Source organism: Asterias amurensis, chromosome 1 (assembly GCF_032118995.1).
Source record: "Asterias amurensis chromosome 1, ASM3211899v1".
NCBI lineage: Eukaryota > Metazoa > Echinodermata > Asteroidea > Forcipulatida > Asteriidae > Asterias > Asterias amurensis.
This window is the reverse complement of record NC_092648.1, coordinates 26,181,937-26,201,445: the sequence shown is the minus strand read 5'-3', so window position 1 is coordinate 26,201,445 and position 19,509 is coordinate 26,181,937. Positions and strand designations below refer to the sequence as shown.

General features: G+C 39.0%; 1 protein-coding gene across 12 annotated transcripts in view; it reads left to right on the top strand.

The window, feature by feature from the left end:
* The window catches only part of LOC139934689 (uncharacterized), a 59,170-nt gene that overhangs the window by 32,356 nt on the left and 7,305 nt on the right, over positions 1-19,509 (top strand). For 10 of the 12 annotated variants that reach the window (XM_071929068.1, XM_071929059.1, XM_071929109.1 and 7 more), the window contains 21 exons: positions 64-207; positions 342-482; positions 1,064-1,207; positions 1,343-1,483; positions 2,360-2,503; positions 2,637-2,777; positions 3,332-3,475; positions 4,087-4,230; positions 4,627-4,770; positions 6,037-6,180; positions 6,447-6,596; positions 7,325-7,462; positions 8,396-8,560; positions 9,504-9,644; positions 10,758-10,916; positions 11,422-11,562; positions 12,061-12,201; positions 13,224-13,385; positions 17,999-18,157; positions 18,864-18,948; positions 19,343-19,390. In XM_071929068.1, the coding sequence (XP_071785169.1) occupies positions 64-207; positions 342-482; positions 1,064-1,207; positions 1,343-1,483; positions 2,360-2,503; positions 2,637-2,777; positions 3,332-3,475; positions 4,087-4,230; positions 4,627-4,770; positions 6,037-6,180; positions 6,447-6,596; positions 7,325-7,462; positions 8,396-8,560; positions 9,504-9,644; positions 10,758-10,916; positions 11,422-11,562; positions 12,061-12,201; positions 13,224-13,385; positions 17,999-18,157; positions 18,864-18,948; positions 19,343-19,390 (2,920 nt within the window). The remainder of the gene's footprint in view (positions 1-63; positions 208-341; positions 483-1,063; positions 1,208-1,342; positions 1,484-2,359; positions 2,504-2,636; positions 2,778-3,331; positions 3,476-4,086; positions 4,231-4,626; positions 4,771-6,036; positions 6,181-6,446; positions 6,597-7,324; positions 7,463-8,395; positions 8,561-9,503; positions 9,645-10,757; positions 10,917-11,421; positions 11,563-12,060; positions 12,202-13,223; positions 13,386-17,998; positions 18,158-18,863; positions 18,949-19,342; positions 19,391-19,509) is intronic. The other 2 variants (XM_071929093.1, XM_071929125.1) reach the window with 2 other exon arrangements.

Here is a 19,509-nt window from a genome sequence, read left to right as displayed (position 1 = left end):
CACTACAGCCTCAATGTTAACTAGTTTTCATTACAGTTTAATTCTATCTTTTTATTTCCGCAGTGAAACCAGGAATGTGCCCCATGGTCCCACCTGGCACAGCAGGGATATGTGTTGAAGAATGCAGGAATGACACTCAATGTGAAGGAATCAAGAAATGCTGCAGCAACGGATGTGGACATACCTGCCGGGAACCAAGTTTGCCAAGTAAGACAAATCAAGATTTAGGCAACCTAAAATTACAGAAATAAATAATATAAATTTTTCAATAATTTTAAGTATTTGTTTGTTATGATTATGTTGGGTGTCACATTTTAACTTTTTTTCTTTCTTTCTTACAGTGAAACCAGGAATGTGCCCCATGGTCCCACCTGGCACAGCAGGAATATGTGTTGAAGAATGCAGGAATGACACTCAGTGTATGGGAAACAAGAAATGCTGCAGCAACGGATGTGGACATACCTGCCGGGATCCAATGCCATGTAAGAGAATGCTTTCCCATGAGCTCATTTTATAAACATACATTTGTATATCTGGCACTTAAGTAATAAAGGAATCCTAGAAGGACTCGTCAAATGAAAAATTAAAGTAAACAGTTTTGTTGTTGTTAGCCAGGTTAACTTAACTACTTGTAAATACATGTCACTGTTACAAAAGCAAAGTATGCATTTTAAACATCGTATCCAACGCTTTACACCATTACTTGTCCTGTTCATTGGGCCTTAACAATTTCATGAAACCACCTCAACTCCTTAGGAGTATGCAACAGCGTTACTTCCCATTCGAAGGATGACGCATTGGTTAAGTGTCTTGCTTAAGGACACAAATATCACAACCACGACTTGCACCCACACTCTGCTGATCAGAAACACCAGAGTTTAGGTTCTGTGCTCTTAACCACTTGATCAAGACACTTCAACATGACCGGGATTTGAACCTTCACTCTGTTGACTGAGAATCTGAAATTGAGTTCAATATTGTAGACCCTCACAGCCAAGATACACTACAGCCCAAATGTTAACTACTTTTTGTTACAGTTTAATTTTACCTTTTTTTTCCACAGTGAAACCAGGAATGTGCCCCATAATCCCACCTGGCACAGCAGGGATATGTGTTGAAGAATGCATGAATGACACTCAATGTGAAGGAATCAAGAAATGCTGCAGCAACGGATGTGGACATACCTGCAGGGAACCAAGTTTGCCAAGTAAGACAAATCAAGATTTAGACAACCTAAAATTACAGAAATAAAAAATGTAAATTTTTCAATGATTTTAAATATTTGTTTGTTATGATTATGTTGGGTGTCACATTTTAACTTTTTTTTTCTTTTCTTTTACAGTAAAACAAGGAAAGTGCCCCATGGTCCCACCTGGCACAGCAGGAATATGTGTTGAAGAATGCATGGATGACACCCAGTGTATGGGAAACAAGAAATGCTGCAGCAACGGATGTGGACATACCTGCCGGGATCCAATGCCATGTAAGAGAAAACTCTCCCATGAGCTCATTTTTTAAACATTTATCTGGCACAAGTAAAAAAGGAATCCTAAACTAATAAAAAATAAAATTATATATATATTTTGTTGATAGCTATACAAAGGTTAACTTAACAATTAATAAATTAAAGTATAACATGTATAATATAAATATATATTTAGGTTGCGTCAGTTGTGTATTTACTTGCTAGGTGAGGTTTGTTCTTCAGAGAACTGTCTTTCTATATTCTACATGTTGTGGTACTACCACGGAGTAGATTTATCGGATTGTTCAGGACACTTCTCAGTTCTGGACAAAAACTGTCCTGCTTTTTAACTATTATCTGGGTGGAAGGAAGAAAATTTCCTGGGACTACTACTTGTGCTTACAGGATCGTAATTAACTACACTGTTCTTAAGTTGGTCTAAACGTTTTGCAGGGATGAGATTGTTCAGCCTTTTTATGTCGGCCTGGTGAAGAAAGTCAGACAATATTTTTTTCCACAAATAAAGAAATCCTGCTCATTTGTTTACTTTTCTGGTGCTTTGGATACTGTTTCCAAAGGCTCATTGGAATCTATAACCTCAAGGGTTACCAAGCGGTAGAAATGCCAACATTTCAACATACTTTTGAATTTGTATCCAAGTTTCAGACTTTGTCGTTAGTAATGACTCTCACCCCTGGTTTTGCTTAGCTTGCTGTAGTCATCACCAAATGTCGTCTGTAGGCATCTAACCATTGTCTTGAAACTGTTTTACTAACAACTTTTGTTTGTTTACAGTGAAAGTTCAATGATGTATCCCTTGCAGCCAAGATACACTACATCCCCAATGTTAACTACTCTTCATAACAGTTTAATTTTATCTTTTTATTTCCACAGTGAAACAAGGAATGTGCCCCATGGTCCCACCTGGCACAGCAGGAATATGTGTTGAAGAATGCAGGAATGATACCCAGTGTATGGGAAACAAGAAATGCTGCAGCAACGGATGTGGACATACCTGCAGGGAACCAAGTTTGCCAAGTAAGACAAATCAAGATTTAGGCAACCTAAAATTACAGAAATAAAAAATGTTAATTTTTCAATGATTTTAAATATTTGTTTGTTATGATTATGTTGGGTGTCACATTTTAACTTTTTTTCTTTTCTTTTACAGTGAAACCAGGAATGTGCCCCATGGTCCCTCCAGGCTCAATAGGAATATGTGTTGAAGAATGCATGGATGACACTCAGTGTATGGGAAACAAGAAATGCTGCAGCAACGGATGTGGACATACCTGCCGGGATCCAATGCCATGTAAGAGAAAACTCTCCCATGAGCTCATTATATAAACATTTATCTGGCATAAGTAAAAAGGAATCTTAAAAAGACTCAACAAATGAAAATTAGAGCTATACATTTTTGTTGTTGATAGCAAGGTTAACTTAGCTACTAACAGTAAATTAGGCCTTTTTTAATACAGTGTATCCAACGCTTTACACCATTACTTGTCCTTTTCATTGGGCCTTTACATTTTCATGAAACCACCTCAACGCCTTAGGAGTATGCAACGGCTTTACGTCCCATCCGAAGGAAGATGCAATGGTTTTAAGTGTCTTGCTTAGGGACACAAATGTCACGACCGAGACTCAAACCCACACACTGCTGATCAGAAACACCATAGTTTAAATTCTGTGCTCTTAACTGCTCGGTCACTACACTTCCACATAACCGGGATTTGAACCTCCATTATGTTGACTGTGCATCAGAAATTGAGTTCAATGCTGTAGACCCTCGCAGCCAAGATACACTACAGCCCCAATGTTAGCTACTCTTCATTACAGTTTAATGTTAACTTTTTATTTCCGCAGTGAAACAAGGAATGTGCCCCATAATCCCACCTGGCACAGCAGGGATATGTGTTGAAGAATGCAGGAATGATACTCAATGTGAAGGAATCAAGAAATGCTGCAGCAATGGATGTGGACATACCTGCAGGGAACCAAGTTTGCCAAGTAAGACAAATCTCACAAAAGCTTCTTTGCAAAATGTCTTTATTTTTATGTCGTCATCAGAGTTTAAAAGAATATTAACCTGAAAATTTATTCAATGACTTTATAGCTGCATCATGTAAAATAATGTGTATTGTACGCACCAAAACAGTTTCCCAACTTGCTCAAGACTAACATTCTAGTGCCTGGAAAAACTGTTTGCAGTCATCAGTTGGACAGCTGACTTGTTTGTTCATGTGGATGTGCCGTTGTTTCTCTTTCACAAAGAGGGAGAGGGGTTTCTTATACGCAGGCCCTGTTTCTGGGGCTTATTGTGTAATTCCCAGTTCCAGACCTCTGTCCTTTTGGGATACAAATGTGGCTTACACCAACTCTGCCTGCTGGCAGTATCATATCGACTTCAATAAGCAGATTAGTATTTTTTTGATTTGATGGCTTCATTAAGCATTTAAACAAAAAGCACTGGAAGCTCCAAAAAGTTTTTGAAATGTCTTTTGTTTTTAATACTGACCGAGGGGCTTTTAACTGCTGTTTGATTTTGGAAAAAAAGTGTGTGCATTATAAAACAAGGTGTATGAACAGTAATGATCAATGGACACTTGATTTAATTACAGTGAAGCCTGGAATGTGTCCAATGGTCCAACCTGGCACAGGAGGAATATGTGTTGAAGAATGCATGGATGACACCCAGTGTATGGGAAACAAGAAATGCTGCAGCAACGGATGTGGACATACCTGCCGGGAACCAAGTTTGCCAAGTAAGACAAATCTCACAAAAGCTTCTTCGCAAAAGCGTTTTAATTTGATGTTTCGTAAAGTTTTGCACCAGCAAAAGTTTTTTGGGGATTAATTTAAATTTAGACATGAACTAAACACTTTTTATCACAGTTTTTTTTAAAGGAATTAAAGACAAGAAAAGACCTTATGCACATGACGTCATTTCAGTAGGGCGCCCTCACCTAGAGGTCAAAAGGAGGTTGTTCATTGGCCAATACTGTGCGCAGCGCGTACAAATCTGTGCGTCTCGATTGTTTCGTCACCGTTTTCCTCTAAGATGGCGGCTTGGTGACGTCAATGCATAAGGTTTATTATCATTTGAATACATTACCATGGTTTTGCAACTGAAAACGTTTTTTATTTTGTTTTGTTTACAGAGAAACCAGGAATGTGTCCCATGGTCCCTCCAGGCTCAATAGGAATATGTGTTGAAGAATGCAGAAATGACACCCAGTGTATGGGAAACAAGAAATGCTGCAGCAACGGATGTGGACATACCTGCCAGGAACCAGGAATGCCAAGTAAGACAATACTCCTACTTGAGCCCACTTAACGCTCTCAGCGCCATCTGTTTTAGCGTTTTGAACCTAAAGTGTCCAGCTTTTCGAGGTTGTTCAAAATGTTTCAGAAAAAGAAAAGAAAAAGTCTTTCTCACCAAACAAAATGTATCTGGCTGATTTGTGTTGCAATGGTACATCCAAAAGTAAAAAGAATTCCTTGAGTTATAATACACTCTGGTGATAACATGCATGTATATGGGACGTACATGTACGATTGATGAGACTTTTGAGAAACATAAAATAGATTGTATATGTACAATAATGGCACTTTCGGAATGCATGAAATAGTTTGTACATATTTTTGACCTTGGCGGCATTTATGGAATTAAGTTTTTGAATGTTTACAATTATTTTATCATATTTTTCAAAGCTCAGTTTCAGATGAAAGTAGGCAAAAGTAGTGTTGCTATTGGTGAAAATAACAAATTGTATTTTACATTATTCTTTAATAGCTGGATATTTGCCTTGGGATAAAGAATATTAGTATTTGGTTTTACCCATAAACACCGATTTGTGTTAGCACTACATGTACATGTATATGCCTGTGATGTTTTTCACAGAGCTCGGGGTAAGTACTGAGTATACAGTGCTAACACACATCGGTGTAATATGGGTAAAACCAAAAGTTAATATACATTATTCTTGATAAGTATATTCCGAAATGTATATCATGTTGTACAGAGACGAAGTCAAGGTTAGTAGGCTGTTGCACATTATTGTCTGGTGTGACTGAAAGACAGTTGGAAAGGGATTATGAAACTGATTTGTATTGTGACATCACACTCTTCTCGGCAATTAAGAACACTTTCGGAACAGAAAAGAATTTGAAAGTTCACAGATTTACAAATAACTTACAGGGTTTACAGAAACTGTCTGAGGTATTTATGAATGAAATTATATAATTACCTGTTGCAAACTGCTTATCATCCAAAAGGTCCTATGGTAATGCAAAACAGAAAAGTTAATGGCATGATGTTTTTACCCTAGCAGTTCTTTTTTTAAAGCCCAAAAGGAAGACTCTGCCAGGACCGAAACTTCAGGCCATGAACTATTTTTGAAAACAAGGTGTATGAGCTTCAACCAACATGACCAATGGCTCTCTGGAAGTGATTTCTTTTAAAGAGATAAACCTGAAAATTTGTGTAATTTCAGGGACTTTGACTACTGCTTTATTATGCAAAGGAAGTGCGTGTAATTTTGATCGATGGATGTTTCATTTATTTACAGTGAAGCCTGGAGTGTGCCCCATGATCCAACCTGGCACAGGAGGGATATGTGTTGAAGAATGCAGGAATGACACCCAGTGTATGGGAAACAAGAAATGCTGCAGCAACGGATGTGGACATACCTGTCGGGAACCAAGTTTGCCAAGTAAGACAAATCTCACAAAAGCTTCTTCACAAAATGTCTTTAATTTTGGTATTGTCATCGGGGTTATAGCAAAAGAAATATTCGCAATGTGCAACAAAAAAAAGGAATTTCTAGAGTTTACTTCGACTTTCTATTAGATTTATATACTTTTTCTGTATTGTGATAACTAAAGTGATGATGTACCATCTTTCATCTGTAGACATCTTACCATGGTTTGGAAGTTGTCGTACTGAACATGCTGAACAGTTTTTTTCTTTTTTTTACAGTGAAGCCAGGAATGTGTCCCATGGTCCAACCTGGCACAGCAGGAATATGTGTTGAAGAATGCAGGAATGACACCCAGTGTATGGGAAACAAGAAATGCTGCAGCAACGGATGTGGACATACATGCCGGGAGCCAGAAATTAGGACAGAAGGTATACCTTTTTTTCTGGAGAAATATCCATACGGCTTTACTCATTTACTAAAGCATGCATTTGTACATTGAAACAGTGACAATTTGATTTTCCCTGTAAAAAATTTCAAAAATCTCCTGGAAGCTTGAAAGCTTTGTAGTGTATGAGTGAGTGGTTTTGTCCGGTATGGTACGGCTGCACTAAAAATTTACTTGCACTTCAACCACTGTGCGAGTAAAGACCTTTATGCACAGGATGTAATTTCAGTAGGGTGCCCTTGCCTCAATGTCTAAAGGTTTTTTCATCGGCCAATCCTTTGCCCTGTGCGTACAAATCTGTGCGTTGCGATTGTTTCATCATCGTTTTACCTCTAAGATGGTGGCTTGATGATGTCAATGCATAAAGTCTATACTCGAGTTTGCTGGGCACTGTGTCCGCCACTTGGAGCTTGTCGCTTGCCCAACCATCCTCTAGGAGCCCACACAAGGCAAGGCTTCTCATGTGAGAAGATGTCTTTCCTTTGTAGACACCCTGAAACGAGACGCCTGCTTGGCCAGCGCTGAGGAACTCAAACCTGCATGCTGGATCGGAACATTTAGACAAAAGACACTGGGCAGGCTTGAGCTTCTACATGGCGCTCCAATTGATGATGAAAGTCTAGACTCTGAGGAGGTTTCTGCACAGTAAAGAAAAAGGATGATGATGATATTTTAACTTTGATGATGATTAATTTTGTTCTGTATCTTCAGCTATGATGATGAAACCAGGAACCTGCCCAACACAAGACATGGTGCCTTATGCTCTCTCCTGTGGGGAATGCACAAGTGATTCTCAGTGCAGGGGACGTATGAAGTGCTGCAACCAAGGATGCTGCTTGGATCCCATAGGTAAAACCAGAATCCTCTGACTCAAATTAATCACCCTGTTGGCTTAAAGACAGTGGACACTAATGGTAATTGACCAGTCTTCTCACTTGGTGTATCTCAACATATACATAAAATAACCAACCTGTGAAAATTTGAGCTCAATCGACTGTCAAAGTTCCGAGATAATAATGAAAGAAAAAACACCCTTGTCACACGAAGGTGTGTGCTTTCAGATGCTTGATTTCGAGACCTCAATTTCTAAACCTGAGGTCTCGAAATGAAATTTGTTGAAAACTACTTCTTTCTCAAAAACTACGTCACTTCAGAGGGAGCCGTTTCTCACAATGTGTTTTACCATCAACCTCTCCCCATTACTCGTTACCATGTAAGGTTTTATGCTAATAATTATTTTGAGTAATTACCAATAGTGTCCACTGCCTTTAAAGGCACTATAGCTTATTTCACGACATGCTAGGATTAATCCTATCTCGAGTTAGGACGAGTAACTCGTCCTAATATCTTCGGATACAGAATTTAACTCATCCTAAGTCCTTAGATTAATCCTAAGTTAGGACGAGTTTGGGGAAATCTACGGCTGGACAACTTCGGTCAGAGAGAAGTATTCCCAACATGATTGTGCATAAAATAACAAATCTGTGAAAAATTTGACTCAATCGGTCATTGAAGTTGCAAGAGGATAATGAAAGAAAAAAACAACCTCGGTGCACAAATTTGTGTGCTTTCAGATGACTATCAGGTAGGGACTGAAAAACCTACATGCAAGGCTCTGGTCCATGTATCAAACCGGGATCTGGTTATTGAGCCGGGGTCCACAGAGCTGAAAGGCACTGAGCCAACATGACTGCCCAACTAGATGACAATTGGGTGATTTGTGAATAATTATGGAATGACTTTAGCCGGATTAAATAAAAAGAGATTTGACTTACCCAACAGAAACTCCCGGACAATGTCCCTATGTCCCAATGATGCCTGTACTAAGTCGATCCCCTGAGAGATGTGAAGAGCAATGCTCCTCGGACAGTGACTGCGAAGAGGAAGGGATGGGCAAGAAATGCTGCAGCAATGGATGTGGAACCAAGTGCGTTGAGCCGATCAGAGGTGAGGTTATGTTCCAGAGATCTTTATAATTTCATCTTGATCAATATGAGGGCAAGATGATTTTTCGAGAAGGATTCTGCCTTAGTAGTAATAATATAATAATAATACAAATTTAAATAATAATATTTAGTTTGCATTTTTATGCCCCCAAGTCTGTGATAAAAGTAGTGACACTCCTGGGCTAATTATCAAGATCGGATGACAGTTTGCGTTGCTTTTGACTGCATCTGGGCATGTGTAAACTGAAATAAGGCGATGCAAAACAATGAAAACCAACTTCTTCTTTTTTTTTTGGGGGGGGGGGGGGGAGCGACGGTGTATTTTTATCATTTTATTTTTCCATTGATGCGTAGGAAATAACATCAGGCAGTCAAAATAAGATAAGACTGTAGTTGTGACGCCAAGTATATTCGCCATTTCAAGTGCCTGATGCTGTATTTGTAGGAATGATTTCATGGTGTGAAATCACTGGTGGGGTCTATAGTTTTATTGAGCTACTTATAAGCACAAAACGTAAGCACAACATAATTATGCTTACCTTAATAATGTAACCAACCAAACATCACAACACATGTACAATATGTGACTTGTAACTTGCTTATTTTTACCAATTAAAAAGTTGCTGAGCATAACTCTCTCCAAGCAGCCCTGTGAAATTGGGCCCATCAGCAGAACAGGAGTGTACACTTTCAAAGAGCCTAAAGATAGGCCAATCCACAATGTCTAGGGGTGGATTTCACAAAGAGTAAGGACTCGTCTTATCTCGAGTTTGGATGAATAACTTGTCCTCACTAAGGATTAGTCTTAAGGTCTGCATGCTACAGTGCAGGGTTGGGACTCGTCCGATAAGTCCCAAGATTAGTCTTAAGTTAGGAAGAGTTTTGCGAAATCGACGGCAGGCACAGTTAACAATGTTTTAAATTTATCTTCACTAACACTACAGAGAGGAAGCCAGGAACCTGTCCAGTAGTGCCACCATATTCTTTTGGTATCTGTGTGGAGGAATGCAGTGGGGATGAGGAGTGTTCAGACAGACAGAAATGTTGCAGTAATGGCTGCGGTCACGTATGCATGGACCCACAAGGTAAAACACTGAAACAGGAATAAGTTTTTGGCCACGCATGGAGCCTTACTCATGGTGAATGAAGATGTCATATATTTTACCTGTAGAAGTTTCAGCTTCATTAGTTGCCAAGTTTTTGAAGAAAAAAAAAAGGTGAAAAACACAGAGCAATGTTTTAAGGAGAGCGGCGTAAATCCAGTATGCTAAAATAAGAAAATTATTTTTGTGAAATTGTTTTACTCATTTCTCTAATACTCTGAAGTTTTCTATCATCACTATTTATAACAGGTGTAAAGCTAAATGTAAATAATATGGACTAATACCTTTGTGTTTTTTCGCCCTACAATAACCCAATTCCTTTTATAAAGCAGCAGGTTGGTATGGTGATTATGGACCTTTCTTTGAAGATTTGTTTTTCTTCAGATTAAACAGTGATGTTTTTATCCTGACCAATTCTGTATAATACTTTTAAAGGCACCGGACACCTTCGGTAGATATCAGAGACCAGTATTCTCACTTGGTGTGTCCCAGCATACAGTATGCATAAAATAACAAATCTCTGCACATTTTTACTCAATTGCTATAGTTTTATTAGACTTTACTCTGGCATAAAAATATGAATCAAGTCGATACATAAAGAAACCATGAATCAAAATAGCTTAAAAATACCAAGCCAATGAGTGGCGAGGAGGAACAGATGACCAGCACCTCTACAAAGCCGTCCTGCCACAAAGGATGTCCCCTGAAACCCACCCACAGTTGAAAACCACCCAACCCACTGTACAAATTCAAAAATAAATATAAAAAAAGGGGGGGGCTTGAAGGTGGGATTGACAATTACAGACGACAACAAGAGCAATGGCAATGCGACACCAAATTGGTGTTTGAACTTGGAAGAGAATATTATGAAAGACAAAACACCCTTGTTGCATAAATGTTTGCGCTATCAGATGCCTAATAAAAGGCTTCAGCTAATGTCTGATTATATTTGATTGAGAATTTACCTTGTATTACTTCAGAGGGAGCTGTTTCCCACAATGTTTTATACTATCGGCAGCTCTCCATTGCTTGTTACCAATTGTCCAGCATCAAGTGTCTTCAACTGATCATAGAACTTTGAATGTTTATTTACAGAGCAACCAGGAGACTGTCCTCATTCAATGCCATGGGGAATGACAATGCTTCAGATACGCCAGTCACTGTGTCTTGAAGATGAAGACTGCGCTGGCAAGAAACACCAAAGCAAGTGTTGCTCCTATGGCTGTAGAAGTGTTTGTGTGGAGCCTGTCAGAGGTATGAAGGATCAGAACATAGCTTAATTAAAGACTAGACTCAGGCAATTTAGTGCATAAGTGTTTAAAAGACACTTGACACCTTTGGTAGTTGTCAATGACCAGTCTTCTCACTTGGTGTATCTCAATATATGCACAAAATAACAAATCTGTGAAAAATTTAACTCAATTGGCTGTTGACGTTGCGAGATAATAACGGAAGAAAATGCACCCTTGTCACAGGAAGTTGGGTGCTTTCAGATGCTTGATTTTGTAACCTCACGCATGAGGTTTTAAAAATTCAAATATATTAGTGAAAAATAACTTCTTTCTCGAAAACTACGGTACTTCAGAGGGAGCCGTTTCTCACAATGTTTTATACTATCAACAGCTCTCCATTGCTTGTTACCAAGTAAGTTTTTATGCTAAAAATGATTAAAGGGCTGTACTGTATGGTCTTATATGTAAGCAGTATATATGTAAGCAGTATATTTGATCATTGATGATGTTTTTTTTGCTTCATGTAGTTGAGAAGGCCGGTATGTGTCCCATGGTAGCACCAGACTCTGCTGGAATCTGTGCACAGATGTGCAATGGAGACCAAGACTGTGATGGCAATAAGAAGTGTTGCAGTAATGGCTGTGGATTTCTCTGCGTCGAGCCACAAGGTAAACGGAAAAAAAATTGACTTTATAACTGGAAGACTTTTACAAAAGCTGCTTAAAGGGTCTAGGTACTTTTCGTCGGACACATAAACCACACTGTCCACTGATTTAGATAAAGCTTGCCCAAATTGAAGATGATGATAGTAGAAAACAAAATTGAAGATTCACACAATGAAATGATATAAAAATCACTTCTTGTCTTATTCATTGTAAATCTAGAAAACAGACTCTGTTGAATATCTTTATTTATTTATTTATTTCCTTTATTTACCCAGGGTAAGCCAAATCAGTAAAAAATAACTGGTTTCCATTACGGCCCTGCAAACATATAAAAAGTAAAAATAAAATCACGTGATAAAACTTTGATATAAAAGTTACGTAAATATTTAAGAATGTTACGGAAAATGTAAAGAGAATTTATGGAAATTGATGGAAATTTAGCTTGCCCCACTACTCAATATTCCAACTGACCCTGTCTATATTTTATTTTCAACACGACAGACAGGCCCGGTACGTGTCCTTACGTTAGAGATGATCTTCTTGGGATATGTGTGGAATCCTGCAGTGGTGACTCACTGTGTGAGAGAGGAGAGAAGTGCTGCTCCAATGGGTGTGGTCACCAGTGCATGCCAGCTGTACCTGGTAATTATTATTAGTAGTATTTTATTTTTCATCTCCGTTTTGTGATTGTGGTAAACCCCAGGCGATGCGCCGCATGATAGCTGACTGTCTACTCTCTCACCTTGACGGTGGCAATGAAGTTCTTCACCAGGCTGAGGAGCTACATGTATCTTACGCACTTACAGGATTTTGGTACTTTTTGTAACACAAAACACAATGTCCACAGATTAACACTAAACTTACACCATTTGAAGATAATGATGGTAGAAAGCATAACTTAAAAATATTTGTTGCTGAGGTGCTGTAGTTTTTTTTTTAAATGAGTAAAAACAATGTCATGAAAGTATGTTTTTACATACTAAAATAATTTTCGTTTCATGATCACTGAGACGAAAATTCTTTTCATGACGTTTGTTTTACTACCATCATTATCTTCAGACTGTGTTAGTTTAATGTAAATCTGTGGACAATGTGTTTTTTGTCCTACAAAAAGTACCCAGACCCTTTAAAATGAGATCAGCATAGCATTCGACATCATCATCATCATTTTAATTATTATTATTATTCAACTGATTGAAATTTGCATCAAAGGATAAAGAATGTTAATTTTGGTTTTACCCATATGGACTGAGTCGAATTCGAGTATGTATGCCTGTGACTTCTTTTTCACAGAGCTTGGCAAAGTACTTAGTATACAGTGCTAACACAAATAAGATATATTTTGAAAAGAGAAATATGAAACAACTGGGCCCAATTTCATGCCTCTGCTTACCGTAAGCACAGAATCAGCGCTTCCGGAAGCAGGGAATTCTGTGCTTACGGCAAGCGTATTTCACGGGTTAGGAGCGAAGTTTGGCTTTTGCGCGTGCGTACTATACGTTACTAGGCATTCTATGCTTACAAGGCTAGCGCAGAAATTCGGCGCTTGCACGTAAGCGGGGAATCGCGATTGTAAGCGCAGAATTCGGCGGTAAGCAGAGCCATGAAATTGGGCCCAGATGGATTGAATCTGAATTTCAATTTGAATTTGAACGTCGTTACAGTGATAAAGGAAGATGGAGAATGCCCCTTGGTAGACCCGAGAGATGAATCGATGCAAGGCGATTGTGAGTCTAACTGTGTCAGTGATAACGAATGCCCTGGTAGATCACGATGCTGTAGTGTAGGATGTGCCAAGGTTTGTCTTCAGCCAAGACCTTCTCCAGGTAAGCAGATTGGAAAGCAAGAGATTGTTACTTTGGGGGGTTTGCGGTAACCAGGGATGAGATTTAGCAGTCTTTTGTCTCATTTCGGACTCTTTAAAAGTCCACCTGGTAATAAAAAATGCTGTACGTTTCTCCAAATGAGACGTGCTCTTAGATCTACTTCTCTAATACTGAGGATACTGTTCTCTCAGAAGCTCCTTGGAATCTAGAACTCCAAAGGGTGATCAAAATGTTGACATGCCATCATTTCAATGTATCCCCTGAGATTTGAATCACAGTTTCAGACTTTTTTGTCAGCAGTGACTCTCATCCCTGGGTAACACCATGTGCGTACCTACTTGCCAGGTAGAGTTCGTTCTTAGAGAACTGTCTTTCTTTGCTTTGTAACTACTACCCCGGCGGAAGGTATAGAAAATTAGCTGGGACTACTACTTTTGCTTATACATGTAGGATCGTAATTAACTGCACTACCGCGGAGTCAGTTCTTGAATTGGTCTCAACATTTCGACTAGCTTGCTCTATAGTCATCGTCAGGAGACTGCAAAGACAGTTCTCAAAGAACAAACTCTACCTGTATAATAGATGTTAAATTTGCATCGGGGATAAAGAATATTAATTTTTTTGTTTGTTTTTTCCCATACACCGATGTGTGTTAGCACATTTCCCGAGTCCTGTGAAAAATATCACAGGCATGTTACTCTGGTGGGATTCGAACCCGAGTAACATGCCTGTGATATTTTTTTCACAGGACTCGGGAAAGTACTGAGTATACAGTGCAAACTCTACCTGGCAAGTTGATGCACACATGGTGTTACTGCAAAATGATACCTCACCATGCAATGTGCTCTAATCCTACATAAGGAGATTGTTGATCACCAAACAAAATTTTTTTTTTCCTTTTTTCTAACTAATGTTGTTGTTATAGAAAGGTTTGCGGTAACACCATGTAATGACTATCTCTAATTGAGTTGGGTTGGTTCTGAAAAGAGCCGTTGGTTTCAGTATGCTCTGATCGTCTTCTGGAGAAAGCTGGAGAAAGATTAAGATGTTGTTGTTTAGTGTAATAATAGTGCTAATAATAATAAAGACTTGTAATGCACACATATCCACCCTGTTGGGTGTTCATGGCGCAGTTAAACAAACGAAAAAACAGACGCAGCAAAATTAGACCTAGAAAACTTTTGACAAAAGATAGGTTTTGAGAAGAGATTTGAAATTTTTGGCAAGAAGATATGATCTAAGATTAAGTGGTGGAGAGTTTCAGATGCCTGGCGTATCTGAAGAAATAGAGTTGGGTTTTGTTTGGCTAAAAAAAATAAATAAATAATTACAGAGTTTTATAAAAGTTGACTGATCCACCAACAAGGTGTTGATGGCGCTAATTAGAGTACTATTATTATCCCATGTACATCAGGCCTGTATAAACATTCCTATCTCAACTTGTCAAGATTAAGTTTATTTATTTATTTATTTCTGATTTATCCTGGGGGAACCTCTCGGTGAAACTCTGTTTTTCAGAGGTGCCCAGCATTTACAAACACATTAACATTTTAAAATTGTATTAATATAAAAATATATTGATGAAAACATATTGATTAAGAGCAAGTCATGATTTGGGGTTGAACAAAGACAAATTTACTAGAGCGGGATTTGAACCAATGACCTCTGGATTAACGTGCCAGTGCTCTTCCAACTGAGCTATCTAGCCCTATACGCCTCTCTTAATAAATGCATGACGTCATAATTCTTAGCCAAAATGAGGCTATGGGCTCAAGTCCCCCATTACTTGCAGTGGCTGCGCCCACTGCCTCATTTTGGGTAGTCTTGGTTCCAAGACCATTGGTGTTGCGCGGTCACACACAACCAACGTTCCGATTATGCACGGCAAAAACTGTCCACGCTTGTAATGAACGAACGCTAGCGGGCGCTCTGTTTCTCTGATTTAGATCTCACCATGGTCTTGAATATTTGCAACGACGGGTCTTAACTTTTTTATTGTTTTTCGGCAAATCTCCCCCGACTTTCCGGTGGAGCCAATCAGAGGCTGCGTTGCGGTTGGCTCATGAATAATTCATCAGTGTTGTGCATGTAGTGTACAATGCATGCAGTAATTCCGTTGTATGACTTTTGCTTTACTCTGTGTGTGGGTATATATGTTTTTATCGGAGTATAATAACGTCCAGATCAGTAGGATTTGAAACTTTGACACATGGTGGAAATACGATAAAGAAAGGTTTGTGGTACCAGCACAAACATTTCTATGTATAATGTCCAGATCCAGACTACTGCATTGCCATGATATGCAGCTTGAAATGCGATCGTGGCGTTATGCTCCCGACGTGCCAGGGCCCACACTGATGAAGCCTGTATTGGCTAAACAATTTGCTTATAGTTAGCACAAAATAGTATTGCTTAGCAGAAACTGGTTGCCAGCCAATTTTTAATTAAATTTGAAATTTTGTAATGCCCAAGTAAATTTTTGGATAGTAAAGAAATTTTGTACAGTATTTTCTGCCAAACAGATATTAACTGGTGGGCCCTGTAGTGTTATTCACAGTGAAAGTTTTTTAATCTTGGGGGAAGGAAATCTTGAGGGATTCAAAAGCGTCTTTGTGAGAACGTATTTTGAAACGTAACCGTAGCTGCATATCTTGGAACGTAAGCGTAGCTTGACTCGAGATTGAAAGCGTACTTTTTGATATTGTAGCGTAACCTAATAGTATCTTGGAGTGTATAAGCGTAGCTGAGTAGCTGCGTAGCTTGGAACGTAACAATATCTTTTGGTGGAGCGTAAGCATATCTTGGAACGTAATTCGTAGCTGCCTATCTTGGAACATAAGCGTAACTTGACATGGGATTGAAAGCGTACCTTTTGATATTATAGCGTAACTTGAAGGAACGTAAGCAGATCTGTAAGCGCAGCTGAGTAGCTGTGTAGCTTGGAACGTTGACATCTTTTGGAACGTAAAGCATATCTTGGACTGAAGCGTAGCATCTTGGAACATAAACGCAGCTGCGTATCTTTGAACGTAGGCATAGCTTGACTCGGGCTTGAAAGCGTACCTTTTGATATTATAGTGTAACTTGAAGGAACGTAGACCTAAGCGTATCTTGGAACGTAAACGTAGCTGCGTATCTTGGAATGTAAGCGTAGCTTGACTCGGGCTTGAAAACATACCTTTTGATATTATAGTGTAACTTGAAGGAACGTAGACCTATATCAGCGTATCTTGGAACGTAAACGTAGCCGAGTAGCTGCGTAGCTTGGAACGTAACCATATAACATTTTTTGGAATGTAGTCGTAACAATATCTTTTGGAATAACTCATGAGAAATTTCGAATTTTGATTGCTTGTCCAGCGGCGACTACTGCTATTCAACTCCCAGTTATTTGAGGCGAATAGTCGGGTCATTAAATTCCACTAGTTGCCCAGTTTAATCATTACCTCAAAAATAACTCTTCATTCACAGAATTAAAAAAATAATACTTTTGTTTGACAAAATTATGCTTTGAGGGAATTTTGTTTTAGCATTATTTTTATTTAAACCTTTTATAAAAAATTCTCATAATTTTTTTAAGCTACTCACACAATAACACTGTCAATATAACAAAATGCGATATTCCTACGTTTTGACATCATCAAAATTACCTGAAAACTCATAACAAAAAGAAATTAGGGGGCCATGAACCAAAATGGAGCATATTGGAACGTTGCGATCATAAGAAACAACGGATTCGACACCCGCAAGCTGGGAGTTCATAGCGCCTGGGATTTAACACCTCCAACCCCCACGAGACACGGCAGGGGCGGTACGTGATATTCCACAAGGCTTATTTCACGTTCCGATTGCTCCACGCCGTGGGGCCATACAGCGTCCGATACACGGACTCTCTGAATGCTAATTTTACGTTCGATTTTTGACCATTATTTACGATTTCAAATCGTCACGTATCCATAATCTGAATAGGTACCTATACTTAAAATTTCACTGTTTTCCTTTTTATAGGCCTATAATGACCACGGAATCACTCTTTGAGCAAAGATTATTAAAAATAGACCGCCGATCATATTGACCTTTGACTCGATCTAGTTTGAATAGTCATCTTCAATTTGTCACGTGATATGAATATTGCATACATTAAAAGTAATTTACATAGTCTGGCCACGCCTTCAATTTGCAAATATCCAAGACCATGGTGAGCACAGGACATGGTGAGATCCGTAAATCAGAGAAACAGAGCGCCCGCTAGCGTTCGTTCATTACAAGCGTGGACAGTTTTTGCCGTGCATAATCGGAACGTTGGTTGTGTGTGACCGCGCAACACCAATGGTCTTGGAACCAAGACTACATTTTGGGCTAGCATTACCTCATTCATGAATATTCAGAGAGGCGTATGTTGTCATGTTGTGGTCTTCTTCTTTTGTCAATATCTTTGATTTAGGGTGCCAGTCAGAAGCCACATACAACTATTAACTGCCGTGTAGCCAGGGATCACACCCAAGTTAATGAACCTGGGAAGGAGCAGCCAGGGGATCGCCTTAAAAGTGGATGCCACATTTGATTAAGTTATGAAGTAATTTATCTCTGACCCATCTCTTGCCTTTGTCTAGCTCGATGCAGTGAGGATGAGCCAGAAGAGAGATGTGATCCTAACCCCTGCGATCACGCTACCTGCGTCTCCCATCCTGACGCCCAGTGTGCCCCAAACATGTGTGGACAGTGTAGCCCAGAATTCTTTGATGACCAAGGCAACAGGGTCTACTGTTCAGGTACTCTTCAAACCGTATTTTGTTTTCCCAATCCTTGTTTTTCGATGCTGGGAAATTACTTAGTAACCATTATTGAACATATTTTTGTGCTTGACCATGACGTGTCCAACACTCTAAAACCCAACCCGACCAAACTTGTATCTGGTCGGGTTGGAGACTTTTGGAGAATTGTAAAAGGAGAATCTCAGCTGGGCGTCCGTTTTTCAGAATTTTTGCTTGGAGTGTTTCGCGGAAAACCATTTATATCATGTTTTAATGTGAGGTAAGAGACTCCTTATATGTTTTTCTGTTTCCCGTGGACTGCATCTATTACAAAAATGTAAAAACTATATATTTCTGAGCATTCTGTAGCAGCTGTTTAAATTTGAATACAATCCAAAAGCGCAGTGTTTCTCGGTTGATAACATTTCTGTATGATTCTTACACTTCTAGCTGTCCTTTAATGATTTTATTAAAAAGGAAAGCACTCAAAAGTTCATTGTGATGTTTCATTTTTTTTTTTTACCACCAGCAATTCGTTTGTGTCTAAAATTTTCATTTTTATTTGAAATTTTATGAAGCCTGCACAATATTGTGACCACAGAATGTTGCCTACACAGGACCAGTTACGTCACTTTCGGATACATTCATCTTCTACATTATTTTGTCTTTCTATTCAAATTTTTTGTGTAATGACGTGAGGCTTGTGTGCTTGACTTTGTTCTAGGTCATACATACTGCAAGGGACTGAGTGACAGTGAGTTTTACATGGCAGGCACGGTACGTGACTCTTCTGATGGCTGTAATCAGTGGTGAGTAGAAACCCTAGCGTCATTACTGGACTTAGGTAATCTACTGTAGAGCCACCCAGTAATTATCTCACTAAGCTTACTGTGATCTCTAAACTGCTTAAAAATGGTTGTTACAACTCAATTCCTTAAAAAAAAAAAAAAAAAAAGATTTGAAACGACAACATTTTGAATGCATTTGGAATGGGCCAATGTTAATGAAAATTTTGAATAGAAATATTTGTTATGGTTGTGAAGTTATTTTCTGCTTCAGAAATGGTGCAGGACAGGGCGGCTCAGGGCGACAAAGTGCAGTTCAGGACGGCGGAGGGCAAATATAGGGCAGGACAGTGGAGCATATTTAACAAAGTTGCTTTTGGGATTTATGATCGAAGAACTTTTTTATTCTGTTTTGTAGCGTCTGCACTGGTAGAGGAACATGGACATGTACTAAGATTGACTGTGGTAAGTTACGAAACATTAGAGAGGTTTCGCAGGTCTATGGATACACATACAGATACAGATACTGATACGTCGACACTTTGTGTGTTCACGTGACGCGTAACCGCGACTGTTGTTTTTTGC